General features: G+C 43.2%; 1 protein-coding gene across 3 annotated transcripts in view; it reads right to left on the bottom strand.

Annotated features, from left to right (window-relative positions):
- MCOLN2 (mucolipin TRP cation channel 2) overlaps window positions 1–24,761 on the bottom strand; it is a 63,553-nt gene that overhangs the window by 19,806 nt on the left and 18,986 nt on the right. For all 3 annotated transcript variants that reach the window (XM_068961475.1, XM_068961492.1, XM_068961483.1), the window contains 5 exons: window positions 19,454–19,627; window positions 16,099–16,252; window positions 8,177–8,261; window positions 7,429–7,525; window positions 5,099–5,198 (listed from right to left, as the gene is read on the bottom strand). In XM_068961475.1, coding sequence (XP_068817576.1) covers window positions 5,099–5,198; window positions 7,429–7,525; window positions 8,177–8,261; window positions 16,099–16,252; window positions 19,454–19,627 — 610 coding nt within the window. The remainder of the gene's footprint in view (window positions 1–5,098; window positions 5,199–7,428; window positions 7,526–8,176; window positions 8,262–16,098; window positions 16,253–19,453; window positions 19,628–24,761) is intronic.

Here is a 24,761-nt window from a genome sequence, read left to right as displayed (position 1 = left end):
CCCTGCTCCTGCTAGGGGCTCGTGTGCACTCTCTCTCTCTCTCTCTCTCCCCCTCTCCCTCTCTCTCTCCGCAGGGACATTGCACCTCTGCCTGGAACAGCACCCTCCCCATCACTCAAGGGGATTATTCAGCCTGGAGTATTTTCCTCCTCAGAACAGAATCCCCTAAATTCTCATCCCTATTAACCCTTCCCTCCGAATCCTATCATAGCCCTGTCCACAGGTATATATACCTATAGCTTCATTTACTCCCCTTTGCTTGATGGTCACTGAACTTGTTGCATATTCAAAGACAGCACAGCAAGGCACACAGAGACAGTATAAAATGAAAAAGGACAATCTCTGGAGCCTGAGACCCGGCTCTGAACCTCGACTCTGCACTTGGAAGTTGTGGAGTCTTGGGGAAGTTGCCTCAGTTTCCTCATCCAAAACAATGGGTACAATGAAAAAAAAACACCTATTTTATATGGCTTTCATGAGGATTGAGTAAGTTCATATATGAAAGCACCTAGAACTGCCCCATACACGTAATAACAAACAGAGCAGTTACCATACCATTCGATGCTCATCTTCCCCACTACATGATTGGTTCTGGGAAGCAGGGACTGGATATATTTTGTTCAACACTACAAAGCCTGTGCTTAGCATAATGCTTCAGCATGCTTACAGATAAGTACAGTGACCCCAGCAGAACCTAAGAAGACTACGATAATCTAAGTTGGAATTTGTGAAGGTTTGAGCAACGTCAGAGGCAGAGAAGACACAGAAGGATAAGGCAGAAAGTAGCAAGAGATGAAAAAGAGAGATTCAGTGGGACTTAGGGAGTAAGGAAGGACTGATCAAGAATGACCTCTTTTCTGTCTTGGGTCCACTGGCTCAGTCTGGACATTCATGACAAGAGAGGACGACTTGGTGGCGACTGAAACCGGGGGTTTCAGCCGATCAGAGATGACAGACAGGAATGCAGACTAGGAAGGATGAGGGATGCGGGCAGCAGGGTCGCAACGTCTGGGAATTAGGAGAGGAGACACACTCAGGAACCACATGGAGAAAGCCCAGGGAAGCAGGAAGCAGGGCTGGGGACAGGCAACCTTCAGGAACATCTGAAGTCAGGGTGCTCCACAGAGACACCTCTGCAGAGAAGGCACTGAAGAGGAAGACGGGAGTGTGTCCACAGATTTAGAGATAATAATGCCGTGAGCAATCTCGGCACGTGTCTGAGAGCAGCTCATCCAGTGGGTGACGTGTGTGGCCAGCTAGTAAATAGCACTGAGCGAGTGGTCCAGCCTTGCTCAGCTTCGGGTGCCTTGGGTACCACATGGGAGCATAGCTGTACCAGTTTCATGCACTGTTAGGAAATCAGGCAAACGATCCCTATCAAGTGCTTGTTAGTGCCTCACATGGAGCACTTACCTCCCTCGTTAGCATTTTCCACTTCACAAGTTATCTCAAGATCCTATCTAATAGGTAGGTAAGAACACAACCTGACCAAAATCCAAGACTATCGTTTTTTTTGTTTTTGTTTTTGTTTTTTTGATCCATGAATAAGGCAGAGAGAAAAGGAGCAGTTCTTGGAAAGACAGGGCTGAAATCTTTAAAAAATGCAAGCACAGCACCTAGTACCTTCTTTTCTGACCTATAAGAAGAATAAAATCTCTAAGACTGCTTGAATGGGGCCTTATTTACAGTTAAGGAAACTGAGGCCTGGAACTAAGAAGATAAATCATCCCTCATAACAGAGACAAGTATTGTATTCTTAAAATTTGATTTATTGAGATTACTTTGACATGTTACAAAAAGTATTTTATAAACATCATGTGTATGTTAGTAGCTTAGTCATGTCCAGCTCTTTGCAACCGCATGGACTGTAGCCCACCAGGCTCTTCTGTCCATGGAATTCTCCAGGCAAGAATACTGGAGTGAGTTTCTATTTCCTTCTCCAGAGGATCTATGGGGTCCCATAGATCCGGTCCATGGGGTCACAAAGAGTCAGACATGACTGAGCAACCAGCTAAGCACAGCACAAACATTTTAAAATCCACCAAAAATCCAGGTCTCCTGCATTGCAGTTAGATTCTTTACCATTTGAGCTACCAGGGAAGCCCAAACATCATAACTGCTTTCTTATTCTACTATGTTATTCCCACAAGAACAGTTCCCCAAACTGGGTTTGCAAAACTCTAGTCCAGAGAGTTGCTCTGGCAACCTGGTTAGGGAAATCCGACCCCACCACCCAGTCCTTCCAGGGCCCTGAGAAGTCCCCCACACACTACCACTCCCACCTGTGTGACCCTGACCAACGCTTCACACACTGAACCCCTTTCCCTGGGACACTCATTTACATCACCTATCGACGGGGAGTCCTGTCTGTCAGTACACATCCCTTCCAGCTCCCAGGCTCAAATGGCTTCATTTACAAAATCAAGTTAACATGAAGGTTAGTGATGTAGTGGGGATGGGTATTAGAAGTCATAAAAGGCAACCTTGAGTTTGTATGTGAAAATGGCCATCCTCTTTTTTTTTTTTAATATCCTCTTTTATTTTACCTTGAGATAACAGTTAACGACAAAGCTAGAGAAGTGTCAAGGGAAGTGTATGGATGTGAATGAATCTCAGAATGTTTTGCAAATAGCACAAGGACCCCCCCAAGATGTCACCCTTGCCTTTGTCCCCCTCCCCAAAAACCAGGGCAATCAATCCACCAGACAGCTTCCTACACAGAAGGAAAATAAATCCATTTTCTAAGCTGTTTTCCAAACTTCAGCTTTCTAAGACTTGTCACATTATTTTAAATTTGCTCTCTCCTGGTCATGGAATCTGGTTTTATAGGGTGTAGCTTTGGAAGAAGAATATGTAAATATTCCTAGCTGTGAGATTGTGTTTCTCCCCACTGGCCACAAGAGGGAGCTAGAGCTCCTCTCTTCTGAGTAAAGGCTTAGGGAAAACTTCCCAGTGTGGTCACGGTGCCGGCGAGGAGGAAGGAAACCCGGGTCTGGCAAACCTGTTTAACTCACTTATTTGGTCAAACGACTATTCCAAACCACGTTTCCTATACGACAAGGGTTAGCTTTGTTCACATAAAATAGTTGCAGCCTACACTTGGAAAATTCACATCTGATCTGTGCCTTTCTTCCGTACGGAGAATGCTGAGGCGTAGTAACCACTTTTTAACAGAAACTAAAAGTGTGTATTCTGATCAGCGGTTGAGCCAGCAAATGGAACTACAAAGCCAAAACTTCAGAATCATCAGCCCAGGTGGCATTAATGGTAAAGAACCCACCTGCCAATGCAGGAGACACAAGAGAGTGGGTTCGATCCCTCGGTGGGGAAGATCCCCCGGAGGAGGAAATGGTAACTCACTCCAGTATCCTCGCCTGGAAAAATTCCATGGACAGAGGAATGGTGAGCTACAGTCCATGGGATTGCAAAGAGTTAGACATGACTGAGCGCACGCGCGCGCGCTCACACACACACACGCACACACATGTATTATATAGCTGAAAAGCCACAAAATTAGTCTAATTTAAAACTAATACAAAATAGCTTTTCTGGTAAGCGGCCTGAGGTGACCCCTAAAAATGGTGCGGTGTTCACTCGACCCAGAAAATCCCACAAAATCATGCAAATCTAGAGGTTCAAATCTTCGTGTTCACTTTAAGAACACTCGTGAAACTGCCCAGGCCATAAAGGGTATGCATATCCGGAAAGGCACCAAGTACCTGAAGGATGTCACTTTGAAGAAGCAATGTGTGCCATTCCATCGCTACAATGGTGGAGTTGGTAGGTGTGCACAGGCCAAACAGTGCGGCTGGACGCAGGGTCGGTGGCCCAAAAAGAGTGCTGAATTTTTACTACACATGCTCAAAAATGCAGAGAGTAATGCTGAACGTAAGGGCTTAGATGTAGATCCCCTGGTCATTGAGCACATCCAAGTGAACAAAGCCCCCAAGATGCGGCGCAGGACTTACAGAGCTCACAGTCGGATCAACCCCTACATGAGCTCTCCCTGCCATACTGAGATGATCCTTACTGAAAAAGAACAGGCTGTTCCTAAACCAGAAGAGGAGGTTGCGCAGAAGAAAAAGATATCTCAGAAGAAACTGAAGAAACAAAAACTAATGGCCCGGGAATAAATGCAGCAAAAAATAAATGCAAATAAAAGTTAAATAAATAAAACTAATTCAAAATAGTCAGGAATCACAAGTATTTTACATTTTTTTTGTTCTAAGATTTGGTCAAAGGCAGGTTCAGTTAAACAAAACTTGTAAATGAAAAAACACTGACCACCCATCGTTAATATCATCCAAACCCCTCAGCGAGAAAGGGGTCTCAGGAGCCCACTTTAGCCTGTGGATCAAGAAGTGTTTTATGAGTAATGACTGAGTAACCGACCCAGGTTTGTACAGGCTGCTCTCTGGGCTCTGAAGGCCTCGGTCCTGCTCCATTGTCACAGGCTCAGGGCAAATCAGACCTTTTCCCAGAAGTGTTGCTCTCCTGTACGTCCTGCTCTGCCCGTCAAAATGAACCTTTGCTGTTTTGACCACCATATCTTGCGCCTCCGCCACTTACTCTGATCCAGGACAACTAGAGAGTCTCTAAGCATGTCAGTGTCCCTCACGAAGGTGCTTCCTTTCTTTCCCGGGAGCGCTAGCAATGCCTGTCTGCCTGCTCTGGCTCTCAGTGCTCACTTCACATACTTACTCATCTACTACTCAGCATCCGGGAAAGTAAGCACTAGTGTTACTTTCACTTTTCAGAGAAAGCCACTGAGACGTGGAGAGCCGAAGGAATTTGTCCAAGATTACAGGCACAGGAAATAGAAGCAAAACCCAAGCCCAGGCAGTCAGGCTCTAGAAACTGCTCCTAAATACTGGGCAACACAGCCTCTCCTACGAGGTCTATAATCCACATTTGCTGAACTGAACAAAAATGCAAAGCTTCGGAATATGCTTGACAGAAGCAAACATTCAAAGTGTGGTTTTCTGGAGCTCTTTCTTCTTATTATTATCTAAGTAAACCCTTGATACACCCGAAATCCCCAAATGAAGTGTTAAAGATCATTCACAATCCACAATGGGCAAGCATGTAACATACTTACTAGATCCAGAGATTTTCAAGTCTTTACATTCCTCGATTTTGGCATCAATGTTAAAATAGATTTTGATTTTGCCACTGTGAGCTTTATTGTCAAAGATTATCTAGAGACACAAACAGATGAAGAGGTTACAACCCAGCAGAAAGTATGACGCGTTAGATCAGTTCTGCTTAAAATATCAGTGGCATCCAAACGGTGTGCTGATCCAAAAAGAATCAGACCAATGAAAATGTCCTCATCACATGATTCCTTCACAACTTCCTATTATTAATGAAAGACTGTGGTCCAAAGCAGGGGTCCCCATCCTCCAGAATCTAATATTTGATGATCTGAGGTGGAGTTGATGTAATAATAATAGAAATAAAGTGCACAATAAATGTAATGCACTTGCTACTGCTGCTGCTGCTAAGTCGCTTCAGTCGTGTCCGACTCTGTGCAACCCCATAGATGGCAGCCAACTAGGCTCCCCCATCCCTGGGATTCTCCAGGCAAGAACACTGGAGTGGGTTGCCACTTCCTTCTCCAATGCATGAAAGTGAAAACTGAAAGTGAAGTCGCTCAGTCGTGTCCGACCCTAAGCGACCCCATGGACTGCAGGCTTCCAGGCTCCTCCGTCCATGGGATTTTCCAGGAAGAGTACTGGAGTGGGGTACCATTGCCTTCTCCGGTAATGCACTTGAATCACCCCAAGACCATCCTTCCCGAGTGCTGCCTCCCCCAGTCTGTGAAAAAATTATTTTCCACGAAACTGGTCCCTGGTGCCAAAAAGATGCTGGTTCAAGGGGTGTATACATGAAATTCTACTAAATCTACATTCAGATTCAGAGAAACCCTAATGCAAAACAGCCAAATGGTCTGAGGAACGAAAATGAGAATTCACCACCAATTTCTGACACGAGAACACAAAGATGTCACTTATTACCCTGAGTGGAATTTATAAGCATTTGCTTCAATTTAGTTCTTTGGGTATGAGATTCTAGGCTTTTACTATGCTAGAGATTATTTTTCTATTTGCTTCAAGCACTACATATAATGTTTTCAGGAGTCTTGCATACAATGCTTTCAGATGTGGCAAAGACTGCTCCAAGTTACGGGTTGAATTTAAGATTTCCAAATGCCCTCAGTCTTCCACATTATATATCAAGCATTCAAAGTGTATAAGTGACATATACACAGTATGTTAGGACTTAAGAGAAGCATGTTCAGGGCCTTCCTGGAGGGAATGAGGCTTTGAATGCCAGGACTAGTGAAGTTTAGTCCTAGCTCATAGGTATAGAAGTGAGGTTTGTATAGCTTAATTCCCTAACCTCTGGTTGGTCATAGAGATATTCTTGGATTACACTGAGAATATGTGGCACGCATGTGGTTTGTGCTCAAAGATGCTCACTTGTGGGTTCAATCATAGATTTGATCATGAGTTCAATCATAGCTGAACCTACATGTTCAGCTCTCCAAGCTCTTCGCCTTGGATTTCATAATGAGTTTTGCAACATGCAGGTCACCCCAGGAGATAAATTATGCTCCTTTCTGATCCAGACATTCTTCCCTACTTACACACCATAATTTATAATTACTTTTATTTCTTTGTTGACCTGTTTTTCTATCTATCTTTCCCACTAGGGTATAAGCTTCCTGAGGGCCATGGTACCTCTAGAGCATGACAACCTGCCTGCTGCCTTGTAGGGACTCATAGAGCACCTAGCAATTGTTGTTAAATGAAGCACACTTCTGAACTGCTAAAACAGCAACAACACATAACAGCCAGTTTAGCATTCAGTTTTGCCCATCACTAACCATGAGAGAAGGAAGAGGGAGAGAGGGAGGGAGGAAGGGAGGAAGGGAGGGAAGAAAGAAGATAGGAAGGAAGGATTCCATGGCACATGGCCGCCCGTCCAAAAGTAAAAGCTGCAGCAACTGATGCTTTGCAGACTGGACTTCAGGTCAAGGGGGAAGTTTCTGCCTTGAGGTTTGAAAACATTTGCTACAACATTTGCAAAGACCTTCCTTTGAAAAAAGGAAAAACATTATAGACACTCAAAGCACTGGTCATAAACTTAAAAAAAAAAAAAAAAGTGTTAGGAGAGTAGGAAGTCAAAGTCCACTTTGAAAACTCCTCTTTTCAACCCAGAAATCTAGTTTTAAAAAGTTGGAACAGGTTTGCCTCATTTTTCCAAGTCACTGCCTCTGGACCAATGATGCTATAGCATGGCATTCAAACTGTTTCAAGCACACTTTTGTCTAATACATTTATAGGCAGGTGCACTGTACACTCTGCACCTACAATAGGGGTCAAGAAAAAGGATAAAAAATGGCTTAGTGAAATAGATACTTGCCATGTTCTGAAAGACGTAACAGTCTGGAAGCTCTCGGGAATGAATCGTCTGCAGGTCAATGCCTTTGAGTTGAAAGGAGATGTCAACTTGCAAGAGGCTGAATAAAAACATATTACAAGATATACATTGTCACAGTCTTCCTACCCTACTCTCCCTTCCCCATCTATGTCTTCTGGGTAATGAGACTTAAAAATGCATTTACTGGGCTTCCCTGGTGGCTCGGTGGTAAAGAATCCACCTGCCAAATCAGGAGACATGGGTTCGATCTGGGATCTAGGAAGATCCCACATGTCGCAGAGCAACTAAGCCTGTGCACCACAACCACTGAGCCTGTGCTCTAGAGCCTGCGAGCCACAGCTACTGAGCCCCCATGCTGCAACAACTGAAGCCCGTGCGCCCTAGAGCCCCTGCTTTTCACTGCAAGGAGAAGCCCTCGAGCCACAACTAGAGAGTAACCCCCACGCATCGCAACTAGAGAAAGCCCGCGCAGTGCTGAGTCTTCATTGCTGCACGGGCTTTCTCTAGTTGCTGTATGTCTCAGGGAACTCAAACAGGGGCTCTGTATCAACCCAGAGGGGTGGGATGGGGAGGGAGATGGGAGGGAGGTTCAAGAGGGAGAGGACATATGTATACCTATGGATGATTCATGCTAAAGTTTGACAGAAAACAATAAAATTCTGTGAAGCAATTATCCTTCAATTAAAAAATGAATTTGAAAAAATTAATTAATTTTTAAAAATGTATTTACCGATAAAATTCCAGTCTGAAGAATGACGAATTCTTCCAGTCCTGAGGGTCCTTGGAGAGTGCCTCGAGGTCTAGGTGAATGCAGTCTAGGGCCATGAAAGAACCACAGTGACTGTCAGGTAAGAATCAGATGCTACAACCCGAAGGCCAAAGTGTGATGAGGAGCAGGAGGCTCACCACGTTCCAAAGCATCTCACGTGTTCATTAATCACAACAGGAAGACCAGTAACTTTACAGTGGAGAGCCTGGCAGGCCCCACCCTAGCCACATGATCAAAGTTAACATCATCAGGAATGACATAAAGAGACATCATATTCCTCCTGAAATAATGTACCATCTGTGTGGCATTTCCACACCAGATACATAACCTCAATACAGTCACAAACAGGAAAACTCAAGGGAGGGACATTCTACTCCCTAAAAATGTTAAGATCATAACAAAAAAAAGCAAAAAACTTCATTTTTCTCTAGATTATAGGAGACTAAAGAGTCGGACACGACTGAGCGACTGAACTGAACTGAACTGAACTGAACTGAACTGGAAGATACACCTAAGTACAGTATGTGATGCTGGACCAGAAAGTTGGGTGTGGCTTCTGCGATAGAGAATATTAGGGCAACCGATGAAATGTGAATAGGCTTTGTAGATTATACTGTTGTATCCATGTTAACTTGTGTTTTTGAACACTGTACAGTTTGGGGAGAGGCGCACAAGTATTTTGGGCTTCCCTGGTGCTTCAGACAGTAGAGTCTGCCTGAAATACAGAAGACCCAGTTTTGATCCCTGGGTGAGAAAGATCTCCTGGAGAAGGAAATGGCTACTCACACCAGTATTCTTGGCTGGAAAATCCATGGACAGAGGGAGCCTAGTGGGCTACAGTCCATGGGGTCGCAAAGAGTAGGACCCAACTGAGCAATTAACACTTTAACTTTTCTTTCTTTATTCAAGTATTTAGAGGCAGAGACATCATGTCTGTCCCTTATGCTCATGTTTCAGGAGAAATTTTTATATGTAGGAAGAATGATAAAGAAAATGTGGTAAAATTAACTTTTTTGGTTAAGTACCTTTGTTTAGCATTTGGGAAGGTTAGACGAAAGGTATACGAGGACATCTTTGTGCTAGCTGGCAAGCTTTCTGTTTAGTCCAATATTTTTTCCAAAGAAAAATATTAAGATAGAGGAAAGGAACCTAGATTGTCTTCAAATAAAAACGAATTAGGAGCTGTAAACTATATAAGAATGATTCCAAGACCTTCACATAAAAATTCGTCTCATTGTTTTGTAGCCTAACACCTTGGCAGGAAACTGAGGAGGCCTGGAGACAATGAACACCGTTCATGGTCAATGCCTTTCAAGGTCATCCAGCCCTGATGCCAGAACTGGTGTGAACCAGCTTGGCCGATTCTCATCCAGGCTGTTGCTGTACCTTGGCCCCACCTCGAAAATAGGAAAGTCAGGGCCTCCTGCAATGCCAGACACTAGCTGCTGCTGCTAAGTCGTTTCAGTTGTGTCCGACTCTGTGCGACCCCAGAGACGGCAGCCCACCAGGTTCTGCCATCCCTGGGATTCTCCAGGCAAGAACACTGGAGTAGGTGGCCATTTCCTTCTCCAATGCATGAAAGTGAAAAGTGAAAGTGAAGTCCCTCAGTTGTTTCCGACTCTTAGCGACCCCATGGTCTGCAGCCTACCAGGCTCCTCCGCCCATGGGATTTTCCAGGCAAGACTACTGGAGTGGGGTGCCATTGCCTTCTCCAGACACTAGCTAGCTGCTCGAGAATCCGGGTAGGGCCCATGGGTTGTTCTCTGAGAATCTTCTGCCACAGTTTGACTCTTCATTTGCTTATCTATTCCCTCAACTAGAGGACAAGGTCTGTGAGAGCAAGGGCATAACTGTTGTGGCTGTTAAACACTGCTTAGCATATAGGATACTCAAACTATGGAGGACACACTTACATTTTACGAAAATCAGGTATTCTGGTCCAAAACTGAGGACATGGAGCTGAATGGACAATTCACCAGCCACAATATTTAAGGGCAGGTGTCATAGGGGGTGTCTCCCTGTGTTTGGCAAACAGACCATTAGGGTGGAGAAGCAATTCAGTGTTGGTTTACCTGACTGGGCCTTGACTGATACAATGAGGATAGATAATCAAAAGAAACTCACTTTTTATAGAAAAAGACTCATGATGATGAAAATAGCAAACACATATGGGGACTTACTCTCTGCCAGGCATTGTGCTTGGGGTTTTATATCTTCTCTTGTTTAATGCATCATCTTGTTTAACTCCTGCAGCAACCTTGTGAGATGGACACTATTGATTTTACAGATGGACCAACCAAGGCACAGAAAGGCCAAGAAACTTCCTCAAAGTCACACAGCTAGCTGGTGGCCAACCAGAATTTAAGTCCACATGTGCTCAGTTCCAGAGCCTGAGCTTTTCCCCAGTACACTGATGAGGCTGACCCCTGAGCTTCTATTTCAGAAACTCAGGAGACCCAGGCTTTCTACCTGATGTTCAGTAAATATCTGCTGAAAGCTTTCAGAGGCCAGGCACTGAAGACAGCAATGAACAAGATAGACAAGGTCCATATGGAGCTCACACTGTAGCAGGGGAGATAAGCCAAGAATGAGAAATACACACAAGACGATTTCACAGTATGCACACTACTGCAAAGACAGAGTGAAGTGATGGGGGATCAGAGGGTGGCGGGGCCCTCCCTGGGGAGAACTGCTGGGGAGGGGCGTCGAGGCACTGGGGCTGTTTGAACTGACACCTGAAGGAGGAAGGAGCCCCAGCTGAGCACAGATGCAAGGGGAGTGCTCCAGACAGAACAAACCTTGTGGTACATATATACAATGGAATATTACTCAGCTATAAAAAAGAACTCATTTGAGTCAATCTGAATGAGGTGGATGAGCCTACAGCCTATTGTACAGAGTGAAGTAAGTCAGAAAGAGAAAGACAAATATTGTATACGAAGGCATGTGTATGGAATCTAGAAAGATGGTACTGATGAACCTCCACTGCAGGGCAGCAGTGGAGACACAAACGCAGAGAATGGACTTGTGGACACAGTGGGGGGAAGGAGAGGCTGGGACGAACTGAGAGAGTAGCATGGAAACATGTACATTACCATATGTAAAACAGATAGCCAGTGGGAATTTGCTGGGTGATGCAGTGAGCTCAACCCAGTGCTCTGTGACAACCTAGAGAGGTGGGATAGGGTGGGAGACAGGAAGGAGGATCAGGATAGAGGGGACATATGTAAACCCACGGCGGATTCATGTTGAGGTATGGAAGAAACCATCACAATACTGTAAAGCAATTATCCTCCAATTTAAAAAAAAAAAAAATTTTTTTTTTTTTTAAGTGAGCATTAAAATCCAGGTCAGAAAACTCTTGACTTGTTTGGGGGCTTCCCTGGTGGCTCAGACAGTAAAGAGTCTGCCTGCAGTGCGGGAGACCCAGGTTCCATCCTTGGGTTGGGAAGATCCCCTGGAGAAGGAAATGACAACCCACTCCAGTACTCTTGCCTGGAAAATCCCATGGATGGAGGAGCCCAGCAGGCTATAGTCCATGGGGTCGTAAAGAGTCAGACACGACTGAGTGACTCTAAGATCCAGGTCAGAAAGATCCTGACTTGTTTAACAAGCAGCAAAGAGGTGGGAACAATGAACTAGGGGTGGGTATGGGGGCCTGAGGGGAGGCAGACGGTTGGCCAGTACTATAGGGACTTGAGGGTTTTATTCTAAACAGAACAGGAAGCCACTCACAGATTTTGGGCCAGGGAATGATATGACTCCATTTCCCCAAGTTTAAAAAAAATATCATTCTGATTGCTGAGGGACAGGGCAGTGGGTGAAGATCCAAGCAAGAACGACAGAGGTTTGGAGTACAGAGGTGGCAATGGAAACAGAGAAATCAACACCTTCAGCTTTGGGGCTTGAGCAACTAGGAATATGATGGCATGATATGAAAAGACTGCTTTCATTTTCTGGGATGGGGAAGAGTGAGAAAGAAATGGGGTGGCAGGGGCAGAGCGGGAGAGGTTTGAAATGTTCTGTTTGAATGCAACAGGTTTGAAATCCTTAGTAGCTGAGTCATAGTGGGGTGAATGGAAGAGGAGTCTGGAGTTCAGGGAGGAGCTGAGCTCAGAGAGGAGGGGTGTGACTTCTGAAAGCTGAAAGGGCCCTGGTGCCGTGGGGGGCGCCTTTGACTATGGCCTTACCTCTGTAGCACCAGGATGACAGGGAGTGGAAAGGGGCTGTGCCAGGAGGCTTGCAGATTATGGTGGCACCATGAGTGTGTTCTGCTCTGCCCTGTTTCTCCAGGGGCATCAGCAGCTGTGGCAGTGGGGCTCACCAATGGAAGACCCTGGTGACGGTTGGGAGGACCCAGGAGAGAAAGAAGTGAGAAAGGCAACGCCTGCCCAAGCAGCTTTTGTAAGGGAACATGCTGATGGGTAGGGCTTCCCTGTTAGCTCAGCTTGGTAAAGAATCTGCCTTCAATGAGGGAGACCTGGGATCAATCCCTAGGTCTGGAAGATCCCCTGGAGGAGGGCATGGCAACCCACTCCAGTATTCTTGCCTGGAGAATCCCCATGGACAGAGGAGCCTGGAGGTCCATAGTGTCGCAAAGTGTCAGACGCGACTGGGAGACTAAACACAGCAGAGCACAGCATACTGATGGGCAGAGGTGTCCTAGCGTGTGCAGGGTGCACTAAAGGCTGATGGTGAGGGATGGTAGAAAATGTGTGGAGCTGGCAAGAGAGAGATCTGTGCAAACTCAAAGGCCTTTAGCCAGGGAGTACGAAGCCAGTACTTCCCAAGTTTAATGTATGTACATGTCATTCACAGATCTTGTTAAGATGGAAATGTGGACTCAGCAGCTCTAAGGGGCCCTGAGATTCTGCCTGTCTCACAAGCTCCCAGGTGAGCTCCATGTCACTGGGCTTGGAGAAGCAAAGACCGTTGGTCACTAAATCACGGCATCAGCAAGTCTGACTGCGCCTCAGCTTCCTCACCTGTAAAGTGAAGTTCAAACTGAGGCTATTTAAGGCCCTTCTACCTCTAACATTCTTATCCTAAAGGAAGAGGAAAAAAATAACATTTAAATTAAACTGATCTGAGTAGATGACAATATTCTGAAAGGAGGAGTAATATGTTAAAAATCTGTGTGCCAGATACACTATCCTAGGTCTTTTTCTCCTGTATTTCATTCATTCTAGGACATTAATTTTTGTCATTTTCAATTGTTTCTAAAAGTGATGAGTCTTCTTAAAAATTGATGACATCTTAGATTCAGAGAAACGTGGCAGCATATATTAGTCAGTGTTATACTACCTGTAAAATTTGCCTTGTAAAAGTCTACTTGACTATTCAGGTTCTTTCATTGTGATAATAGAGTTACACTTTAACTCTGCCATCTGTCTTACCTTATTATGCTATAGTCACACACTTGGTGGCAGCAAAACCTAAGAACTGAGGGGTTTTTTTAAGCATGGCAAAAGCCCTAAGTCAAAAAAAACATCAAATCTCAAACAGAACAAACTGATATTGGAGCAGCAGCCTCATCATTCAAATGCTTCTCATTTACAGGGCAGAACACTCGAGCAGATGGAACAACAACCCTCCCAGAGACAAAGGGAGGGTGGAATGGATATGTTCTTAAAATGACAGGGGCTAATGATGAAGTGGTCATAATGTTTCATGCTAAGAACATGTGGAAAGGACAATTTAAGAAATTCAATTTGCAGTATAGAAAGTGAAGCACTGTATTAGAATGATACCCATCTAAATGTAAAAAAAAGTTATTTTAACAGGATTCACAACAATCTCCGTGAAGCTGAATTGTAAAGCTGTATGTCTAGAGCAGACATGGGTATATACCCTCAGCATGAATTAAGGGAAACCCTTAGTTTGAACTGTTCTATCAGTCATGCAACTAAACATAAACCCACCAGGAAAGCAGTGCACAACACATCTCTGCAGTGAGCACGCTGAAGGATGCTCCTCTTAGTTGGAAAGATGCTGCAAAATTCATAAGTCATCTAGGACAGCTTCTGCTAATTCACCTACTTAAACTATAACACCACACCAATAAAGTCAAACTCAATCCCTATTTATACTGTCTGCAGGCTTCCTCCAATGTGTCTAAGACCAGAAAATCTAAAACCCAGTATCAAGTGTTTTTAAGAATATTTTTACACCTTTTGAATAGATACATCAAAAAGTTCTCTTTGACCAGTTATTTTTAATAAGTCAAAAGATACAATCGGCTGGCTTCAGCAGTCTCTTAAAGTCAAATTAATAATCAACTTCTCTCTATTTGGTTAAAAATGGTCCATATGATAGAAAGGAAGTGACCAACAACACCACTGTCTGATAGTCTGGGAATAAATCCTGCTTTCTGCACTATGTCTCACCTAGCCACTGATACCCACTTGGCCACATTTCTTTAATCATTTTTCCAAGAAAAATCAATTGAGGAAAACAACATATGAATCACTGGAAAACAGTCATATGATTCAATTAAGTCTCACATTTTTAAAAGGACAGGTGGCTAGTAGTTTATTGTAAGCAGAGGGTCACTGGACAAGCTTTCAGCTCCACCTGTCAGTACTCTCATCACAGTTACAGGAACTGCCCAAGGCGGGGAGCACATCTGAGAGCTCAGGAAAAAGATTCAGGGTGAAACTGGATCAGCCCCTGCAGACTGACTACAAAACAGCTCTCAGGAGAGAAGATCCTGTGCGGCTGCTGCTGCTGAGTCGCTTCAGTCGTGTCCGACTCTGTGTGACCCCATAGACGGCAGCCCACCAGGCTCCTCTGTCCCTGCGATTCTCCAGGCAAGAATACTGGAGTGGGTTGCCATTGCCTTCTCCAAGAAGATCCTGTGAGGCAATAAGATAAGGCTGCTGGCCACAGAAGGAGCTATTGATGGGTCTCTGGAAGCAACCTGACTGTGCTGGCTTGGGGCTATTTGTTTTCGCGGCAAGAGGACGGGTCACATTTACTCATTAAAGATTCTAAACAGATAGCCTGCTGAAAAAAAGCACGAGAACCTTTGTTTTATACGGATGTCCCTCTATTATATTACCAAGACACCTTAGAATCGAGTTACAGGAAATATGGGCAAATGAACAATGAAGCTCTCTTTTTAATAAAACCACTCCAAATTTACACTGCTACTAGGACCCTGATTCCTGACCTGTTAGCTAGTTGAGGAGCCATGACAGAGTATCTCTGCAGCCCTAACCGTAGGAATGCCTGAGGCGTGGAAGCTGTGCACCAGAGGTTTGTTGAATGAATGACAAAATCTCCAGAGCCTCAAGAGCATGTCACAAAACAATTCTACTTAATAAGATGTTAACTTTTGCCAAAAGGTCTCCAGAGAAAATGAGTTATTAATCACAATTCTCCTTTGAAAGAACATTGATAAATTTAACAAATGGGCCATTCCAGTATTCTTGCCTGGAAAATCCCATGGACAGAGGAGCCTGGAGGACTACAGTCCATAGGATCTCAAAGGGTCAGACATGACGGAAGGACTGGGCATGCAAAAGCAAGCATACCAAGCATTTTAACCCACAATATGTCATTTAACAAATACAGACTCTTTTTTTTTTTTCTTTTCAAAAAGCCTAATCACCCCATCATGGAGAGAAAAACTTAAACAGGAAACACCTGTGCCTTTACCCTAACCCCAACAACCTTGAGTTGCACCAAAGATATCCACAAATGTTCCTGGTCCAGTCACAGCAGACCCACAGTTTTCTGAGCCAAAGCCCTTGACAGGCAAATGTTGAAGCCTCAAATAGATTAGCTGAGTGGTTTCATTTGGGTTGCCTGTGCACGAGGGTGTATTTCACTCTTAACACAGAAGCTGATAAAGGCACAGAATCAAATTACCATTGCGTTACCTATTTCAATGTCGCTGTCAATATTCAGTGTCTCATTAGAAGGAAACATGGTCCCTTTCTTGTAATGCTGCTTACAGACTTTTAAAGCAATCCTGTTGTCTTCGCTTTCTCCATAACCAAGGGTTCCCAGAGACAAGTTCCTTAGCCGATGAAACTATTAAAAATAGTTAAATAAAAATACTTATGAGCCTAAGAAGTTTCATCAGAAGTTACAGCACATGGAACATTCGTTTAACTTTTTTTTGTTTGTCTCATATTCCTCAACAGAATTCCGCAAAAGTAAAATACCACAAGGTAATTTTCTTGGGTTGAGTAAAAACATACTGCCCCACAGTACCTGAAACTAAAGTAAACATGTGGACAGAGGCTCCCAACTACTCTGAGCCAAAGACAAGGTCCTGCCTATCTCTCTGACCTCCTAGCCCACTATGGGCCACTGGCTCCACCCACCACCTCCCAAGCCATGTGGGCCTCCAGGCAGTTCCTGGAACTCTCAAGGCACACTCCTGCCTGGGGCCTTTGATGTGGCCTTTGCCTAGAAGCCCAGGTTATCTATCTGCAAGGTTCACTTCAGACCTTATGCGAATATTATTGCCTCCAGGAGGCCAGTCCTTATCACTCAATGAAAATTATAAACATCTATCTCTAATATACAGGCATCAACAGGCACTCCAGTCTCCTCCCCTGCTTTATTCCAGTTATCATTTTTGACATACTTCCGAGGACCCAAGCCATCCACACCCACAGCTTACATTAACACAGCTTTCCCATCTGCCTATCTGCACTAACAGGGTTTTACTGGCCCCCATCTCACTGAAGAACTGGTGCTTTTGAATTGCGGTCTTGGAGAAGACTCTTGAGAGTCCCTTGGACAGCAAGGAGATCAAACCAGTCAACCCTGAATCAAGGAAATCAACTCTGAATATTCATTGGAAGGACTGATGCTGAAACTGAAGCTTCAGTACTTTGGCCACCTGATGTGAAGAGCCAACTCATTGGAAAAGACCCTGATGCTGAGAAAGAGGGCAGGAGGAGGAGGGGGTAACAAAGGATGAGATGGTGTCACCGACTCAATGGACAAGAATTTGAGCAAACTACAGGAGATAGGTGAAGGACAGGGAAGCCTGGTGTGCTGCAATCCATGGGGTTGCAAAGAGTCACATACAACTTAGTGACTGAACAACAAATATCTTTATTAACATGGATTTATTATTCCAGGAAACTATTGCTCAGGAACTTAAAAACAATAACTGTATTGTTTATTTCAGAAACTTTGAAAAAACTCAAACAAATAACCAATTTGAAGATTCAGTCTAACAACTTCCAAGACTCTTTGTTCAGTTCAGTTCAGTTCAGTCGCTCAGTCGTGTCTGACTCTTTGCGACCCCATGAATCACAGCACGCCAGGCCTCCCTGTCCATCACCATCTCCCAGAGTTCACTCAGACTCACGTCCATCGAGTCAGTGATGCCATCCAGCCATCTCATCCTCTGTCGTCCCCTTCTCCTCCTGCCCCCAATCCCTCCCAGCATCAAAGTCTTTTCCAATGAGTCAACTCTTTGCATGAGTTGGCCAAAGTACTGGAGTTTCAGCTTTAGCATCACTCCTTCCAAAGAAATCCCATGGTTGATCTCCTTCAGAATGGACTGGTTGGATCTCCTTGCAGTCCAAGGGACTCTCAAGAGTCTTCTCCAACACCACAGTTCAAAAGCATCAATTCTTCGGTGCACAGCATTCTTCACAGTCCAATTCTCACATCCATACATGACTACTGGAAAAACCATAGCCTTGACTGAAAGTGAAGTTGCTCATTCGTGTCTGACTCTTTGCGACACAATGGACAGTAGCCTACCAGGCTCCACTGTTCATGGGACTTTCCAGGCAAGAATACTGGAGTGGGCTGCCATTTCTTTCTCCAGGGGATCTTCCCAAACCAGGGATCGAACCCGGGGCTCCTGCACTGCAGACAGACGCTTTACCGTCTGAGCCACCAGGGAAGCCCACTAGACGGACCTTAGTCGGCAAAGTAATGTCTCTGCTTTTGAATATGCTATCTAAGTTGGTCATAACTTTTCTTCCAAGGAGTAAGCATCTTTTAATTTCATGGCTGCAGTCACCATCTGCAGTGATTTTGGAGCTCCAAAAAATAAATTCTGACACTGTTTCCACTGTTTCCCCATCTATATCCCATGAAATAATGGGACCGGATGCCATGATGTTCGTTTTCTGAATGTTGAGCTTTAAGTCAACTTTTTCACTCTCCTCTTTCACTTTCATCAAGAGGCTTTTTAGTTCCTCTTCACTTTCTGCCATAAGGATGGTGTCATCTGCATATCTGAGGTTATTGATATTTGAATACCTCCCCAAACCCTCACAGGGATTTGGGGATATAGGATTGCTATATCCACCAATCCTAAACTATTAATTATATGAGGACCTTTACTCAATTCTTATCAAGCTCCCCTCTCACTGAAAGACCTGCCTTACACCAGACTTCAAAATCTATATTTGGAGTTTGCACTCTGTACCCTACGGGAAATAGTGAAGGAGCACCCTGACTATTAGTCAAGTCAACAGAACACCTCTGTTACTACTGTTAGCAGTGAATTTAGTTTTGTTCTCAATATATTTTGTTTCATTTGTTTGTTTTTGGTGGGGTGGTGTTTTCAAGGAATCAGCATCTAGTACTATTTCACTTCTTTTCATTTGCCTGGCTCTCCCCTCCAGAATTAAGTTCTATAAGGACAGGGGTTTTGTCTCTTTTATTCATGATGTAGCCCCAGTGTGTCGAATAGTACCTGGTACATAATAGTTACCAAAATATTGATGGATTGAGTAAATGGATAAATGAAAGAATAAGTATTTCTCTCCTTTAAATACTTTCTTCAGGCCTACCAATCTGGTTTCTCAGTACTGTCTGGATATGACATATCCTACTCCATATTCTTAGGGTTCAGCTAGGCTTATTAATGATAAAACACCAAAATTGAGATTTAGAATCTTAGATTTGATCTCTCATTCATCACACCTTCTGAGACTATAAGCCTGTTTTTAGCCATTTGGCTATCTGATCTGGGATAAAGTAATTCCCAACAGAAGTGGGTGGGAAGGGATAAATACAAATATAAATCTTAAAACATAAAAATTTAAATCAGCAAAATCTATTGTATGGAAATGTAGCTACAGAAATAGCAATAAACACTTTTTGGCAGTTAAATCAGAATACGTTATATATCTTAATATGTTATATATACCAGAATATACGCATAATTTTTTTGCTAAGACAACAGGTCAAGGTCAAGTATCAATATATTCTTCAAGTTTAGATATTAATAATTCACAACAAAAGGCTTGCCTGATTAATAGCAAAAAAGATGCTGTCATATGTGTCCTCTTGGGTATACACACTGCAACTGTAATCATCTTCATCTGAACCAGAATATCCTTTCAAAAACAGGTGCTTAAAAGCAGCAGTGTTTTCTTCTTTGAAAGCAACGACCAGCTGGTTACTTAAACCAAAACGAACAAGCTAGGAAAGAAAATAAAATAGAAATATATGTATTTTACCATTTTCCAAGGAAGGCAAATGCCTTCTTACTATCATTAACCCTCATCTATAAACATCAGCAAGAAATATCTCACTGCTTTGGTTTCTATTAATCATATCAATGTCAAAAGACAAGAATTCTTCCCCCTAGAAACAACCTCATCAAGCTATATTAGCAACTTGAAGTAGCATAAAATTAGAAGAGGTGACCACTCCCAATAACTAATACCCTTCAGTTCAGTTCAGTTGCTCAGTCGTGTCCGACTCTTTGTGACCCCATGAATCACCGCATGCCAGGCCTCCCTGTCCATCACCAACTCCCGGAGTTCACTCAAACTCATGTCCATCGAGTCAGTGATGCCATCCAGCCATCTCATCCTCTGTCGTCCCCTTCACCTCCTGCCCCCAACCCCTCCCAGCATCAGGGTCTTTTCAAATGAGTCAACTCTTTGCATGAGGTAGCCAAAGTATTGGAGTTTCAGCTTCAACATCAGTCCTTCCAATGAACACACAGGATTGATCTCCTTTAGAATGGCCTGGTTGGATCTCCTTGCAGTCCAAGGGACTCTCAAGAGTCTTCTCCAACACCACAGTTCAAAAGCATCAATTCTTCTGTGCTCAGCTTTCTTTATAGTCCAACTCTCACATCCATACATGACTACTGGAAAAACCATAGCCTTGACTAGAAGGACCTTTGTCTGCAAAGTAATGTCTCTGCTTTTTAATATGCTGTCTAGGTTGGTCATAACTTTTCTTCCAAGGAGTAAGTGTCTTTTAATTTCATGGCTGCAATCATCATCTGGAGTGATTTTGGAGCCCCCCAAAATAAAGTATGACACTGTTTCCACTGTTTCCCCATCTATTTCCCATGAAGTGATGGGACCAGACTAATATACTTACTGGCCTTTATTGACAGAGAAGGAGAAGAGAAAGGAGAAATTCAAAGTTTAGCCTGAATCCACTTTTCTTTTTTTTTTTTAAATAGATATGCTATTTTTTCTTTTTAAAATTTTTATTGAATATAATTGATTTACAATGTTGTAATAGTTTTAGATGTATAGCAAAGTGATCTAATTATACCTCTATATAAATATACACATTATTTTTTATATTCTATTCCATTATAGGTTATTGCAAGATATTGAGTATATTTTCCTATGACATACAGTAGGTCCTTGGTTATCTAAAATTTGAATCCATTTTTCTTATACTTGCATTTCAAATTAATGGTTCTCAAAATTGATATACATCTGACCCTTGAACAATATAGAGGTTAATCTAAGTATGATTTAGAGTCCACCCTGAGGGCTCAGGGACTCAACCAACTGTGGATCATGGACTGTGTAGCAGTGTTGTATTTACTACTGAAATATATCTCTGTCTATGCAGAAGTGAATCTGTGGTTCAAGCCTGCTATGTTCAACCCTGCTATATTCAACCATACTTAGTAAACCACTAATTCTCATGTTTTACTGTTTGATAGTCAAATCTAAATGATCTGACATTTAGAAATTGCAAATATTTTAAAAAATCATATCTGTTTTGCATGTGACTTTTTAAAAACATTTTTGAAAAGTGGCCTATATAATACTTCCTCCAGCTAAGAGGAAATTATCATCAAAGAATTCAATCCTCTAGTTCGGCAAGAACTCACATAAGATTTACACCTAAGAGTTCCTGCCTCCAAGATCTACAGCATCAAAGCACCACGCAGAATAACAGGGCTCACTCCACCTCCGTGATGGCAAACCCACTCATTGTCACCAAGCACCCATCTTCCTGTGATAGAACTTCTACTTATTCCCCTTAAACTGTATCATAGCACAGGGTTAGATGCCAAAGGCTTTCTTCACCAGGAATGAGTGTGTTCTTTCTGCCTTAAAGTTTTCCTCTTAGAATCTAAAAAGGAGGGGAAATTAGCAGGCACTGACTGTTTACCCTCAAACCCAAGGCATTCCACACACAGCCTGTCTCTCCACTCACACTCAAATGGACACTCACTCTCTCACACTCTCTTGCACACTTGCTCTCACACTCTCATAAATGCTATCTCACATACCCTGTTTCATATATACAGCCTCACAAGTGTTCTACTTCTCTATCTCTCATGCACACACACAGACACACATATGCAACTGTAGAAGTCAAACCTTTATAAACCCCGGCCCACACTCTCTTCCCCATCTCCCTACTTTATCTTATCATCTGCTTTCTAAGACAGTGAGAGTCCAGAAAATTTGCCCCAAACTTCACCCTGCTAAAGTCACCAAAACAATCTGGGACTCCGCTGTCATGTGAAACCAGCAAGTTCAACAAGATGACCTTGACATTTGTGCTCCCTGCTGTCACTACACGGTTTAATTACTAGACCTTTCCGATGAACAGATGCTAATTTGCACACGCAAACTTACATACTCTTTTTAGTGATTTATGTTTTTTAGTTTTCAAATTTTGTCTGACTTTCTTAAAAGGCTAAATAATTTAAAACAGTTACACTTTTCAGCAATTATCATTCTCTAGGCACTGTACTAACTGCTTCACCTGCACTATCTCATTTACTAACACAACCAGCCTATGAAAATGTTAATACTCTTACCCCCACTATAAAAACAGACTTAGTCTCATTACACTGCCCCTGTCACCTAACTAGAATGAAAGCCACGTCTAACTCCAAAGTCACTTCTATTATGCTGCGTGATTTTTCATCTGCAGAAAATTCTGATTTGGGGCTTCCCTTTCGAGGAAAGAATTTAGGTGCTAGCTTTCCAGAACTGCAACTGTTGTTGGAGAATGTACACAGATGACACTCTTTAGCATCTGAGCCTCACCAGATCACATTCCTTAAATACCAAATCAAAAGACTGAGCGATTGCTAAACCCAGCTGTTCTAAGGAAGATAGATAAGAAGTCCCACAACATCCAACCTGTGCTGAAAATCAAGCAACCAAAGGCTAAAAGTTATTTCAAGCATGTGATGTCTATCAACGGTGCCTGCAAGGAAATGATAGAAAAGGAAAGGTCATGTTGCTTTTTGAAAGCTATAAAAGTAAACCAAGGGACCAATATACACATGACTGGGGGGTTTATTACATACTGATACACAAATGAATGGGCTTCCCAGGTGGTGCTAGTGGTAAAGAATCCATCTGCCAGTGAAGGAGACACAGCAGACTCAGGTTCCATCCCTGGGTCAGGAAGATCCCCTGGAGTAGAGAATGGCAGCCCACTGCAGTATTCTTGCCTGGAGAATTCCATGGAAAATTCCTGGTGGGTACAGTGCATGGGAGTCACAAAGAGTTGGACACAACTGAGCACACACACACACATGCGCATATATCCAGGAACTGGAACAGGGGCCATCACAAGGTCAGAGTCAGGTACTGAGTCTGTCCATCCCATTTTATACACTTGCAACCTGAAGCTGGGTACTTTTTCAGGTTGGAACAGCTAGAAATGTGACAGCGAGTCTGTTTGACTCACCTGTTAGTTCTCTTGACCACTTGGCCATACAACCTCTCAAACTGAAAAGCTGCCAACTTAACTCTAGAAGAGGGGACATGAGAGCCCCTCTTCACACACTCATAGTTAAGCTAAAGAAACCCAAAAAGTGAACGGGGAGTGAATAACTTAACAAAGACAGCAGCATTCAATGTACTGATATTTTCAGCTACCGTCTTATTTCCCTGGAGTAGGAAATGGCAACCCACCTCAGTATTCCTGCCTGGAGAATCTCATGGACGGAAGAGCCTGGCAGGCTATAGTCCACCGGCTTACAAAGAGTCAGACACGACTGAGCAACTAACACCACCTTACTTAGATTCAAAGCCCATTACTTCAACTTTGGGAATGAGAGAATATGGAGATATAATCTCTGCTTGGACCCACCCCCATCTGGCATCAAGAACAAGAAATTCCCTCCATACTATTGTTCATAGAACAAGACAATATCCACATGTATAGCCTCAAACCAGGTCCAGGTAGGATTCCCCAAGAATCTCAGTAGAGAGAAACCCTGGGGAGGAGATCCTGAGGTCCCCTTTTGACTATGGCAGAATGAAACAGACGCTACAGAGCAAGGGTGAAGAGATGATGGAGGGCTGGTCAAATGATTTTATTTTCAAGAAAGGAATGACAAAAATATTCATTCTAGCCCCACTAACTAGATTTTAAGATTTGTTGAGACTATAAGACAGAAAAATAATCACATATTAAGTGCAGCCTGGCAAAGATTGTGAATTTGAGAACTGATTATGAAATCAATGGAGGAGAAAATATTCTGTGCCAGGTAAAAACAAGATACCACTCTAATAATATACAAAGAATACGGGAGGAAAAGAGCAGATCTAGCAAAAGAATGTGGAAACCTCTCTCAAGATTATAAATTACTGAAGAATGTAGAGTAGGAATGTCTTTTAAAAGATGTTTCTTTCCCATCAACGTTTATAAAACACCACTCATTCCATTAGACTTGAGAATGGAGTGCTAAAAGAGACAGAAAAAGAGGAGGAGGGAAAAGTGGGATTTGAAGGAAAGAAAGATTTTTGAGAATTCCATTCCAATTATATATTACCCAAGTAGCAAAATTTATTAGAATGGCCCTACAGGGGAATACAAGTTTAACCATCTCAGTTTAATTAGGGGAGGTAGGGTAGACCCACCCAAAAGGTAAATGATCAAGTCCCAGAAATATTGTATTAAAAGTGAAATTAGTGATGTAGCCAGCACGGGGTACTAGTGAGCCAAGAAAAAACACATGTTGAGCGATCAGGCAAGGCTGGTAGGGGAGGTGGACTTCAAATAGCAGCTGAAAGATGAGGGAGAAAAGAGCTCCTCTGTAATTGGAGGAAAAACAAGGCAGGGGCCAGAATCATTGAGTGTGTCCATCTGGGCGGGACATGGGGAAGAAACAGCAGATGAAAACCTGTTGGAAAGGCAAGTTGAAGGAGACTATGGAAATCTGTGAATCCCAGGCCACAGAGTGAAAATTTAGTTCTATGGGAAATATGGTTCCACAGAAGTTTCTGAGAATAAGAGACGCAATAAGAGCATTCTAAGAAAAATTAATCTGACATGCGTATTGAATGGACTGGTAGGTTTGGAGATAAAAAAGGTAGGC

The sequence above is a fragment of the Capricornis sumatraensis genome, chromosome 2, assembly GCF_032405125.1.
Source record: "Capricornis sumatraensis isolate serow.1 chromosome 2, serow.2, whole genome shotgun sequence".
Classification (NCBI taxonomy): domain Eukaryota; kingdom Metazoa; phylum Chordata; class Mammalia; order Artiodactyla; family Bovidae; genus Capricornis; species Capricornis sumatraensis.
The sequence above is the reverse complement of the archived record's forward strand: the minus strand, read 5'-3'. Positions and strand labels throughout refer to the sequence as shown.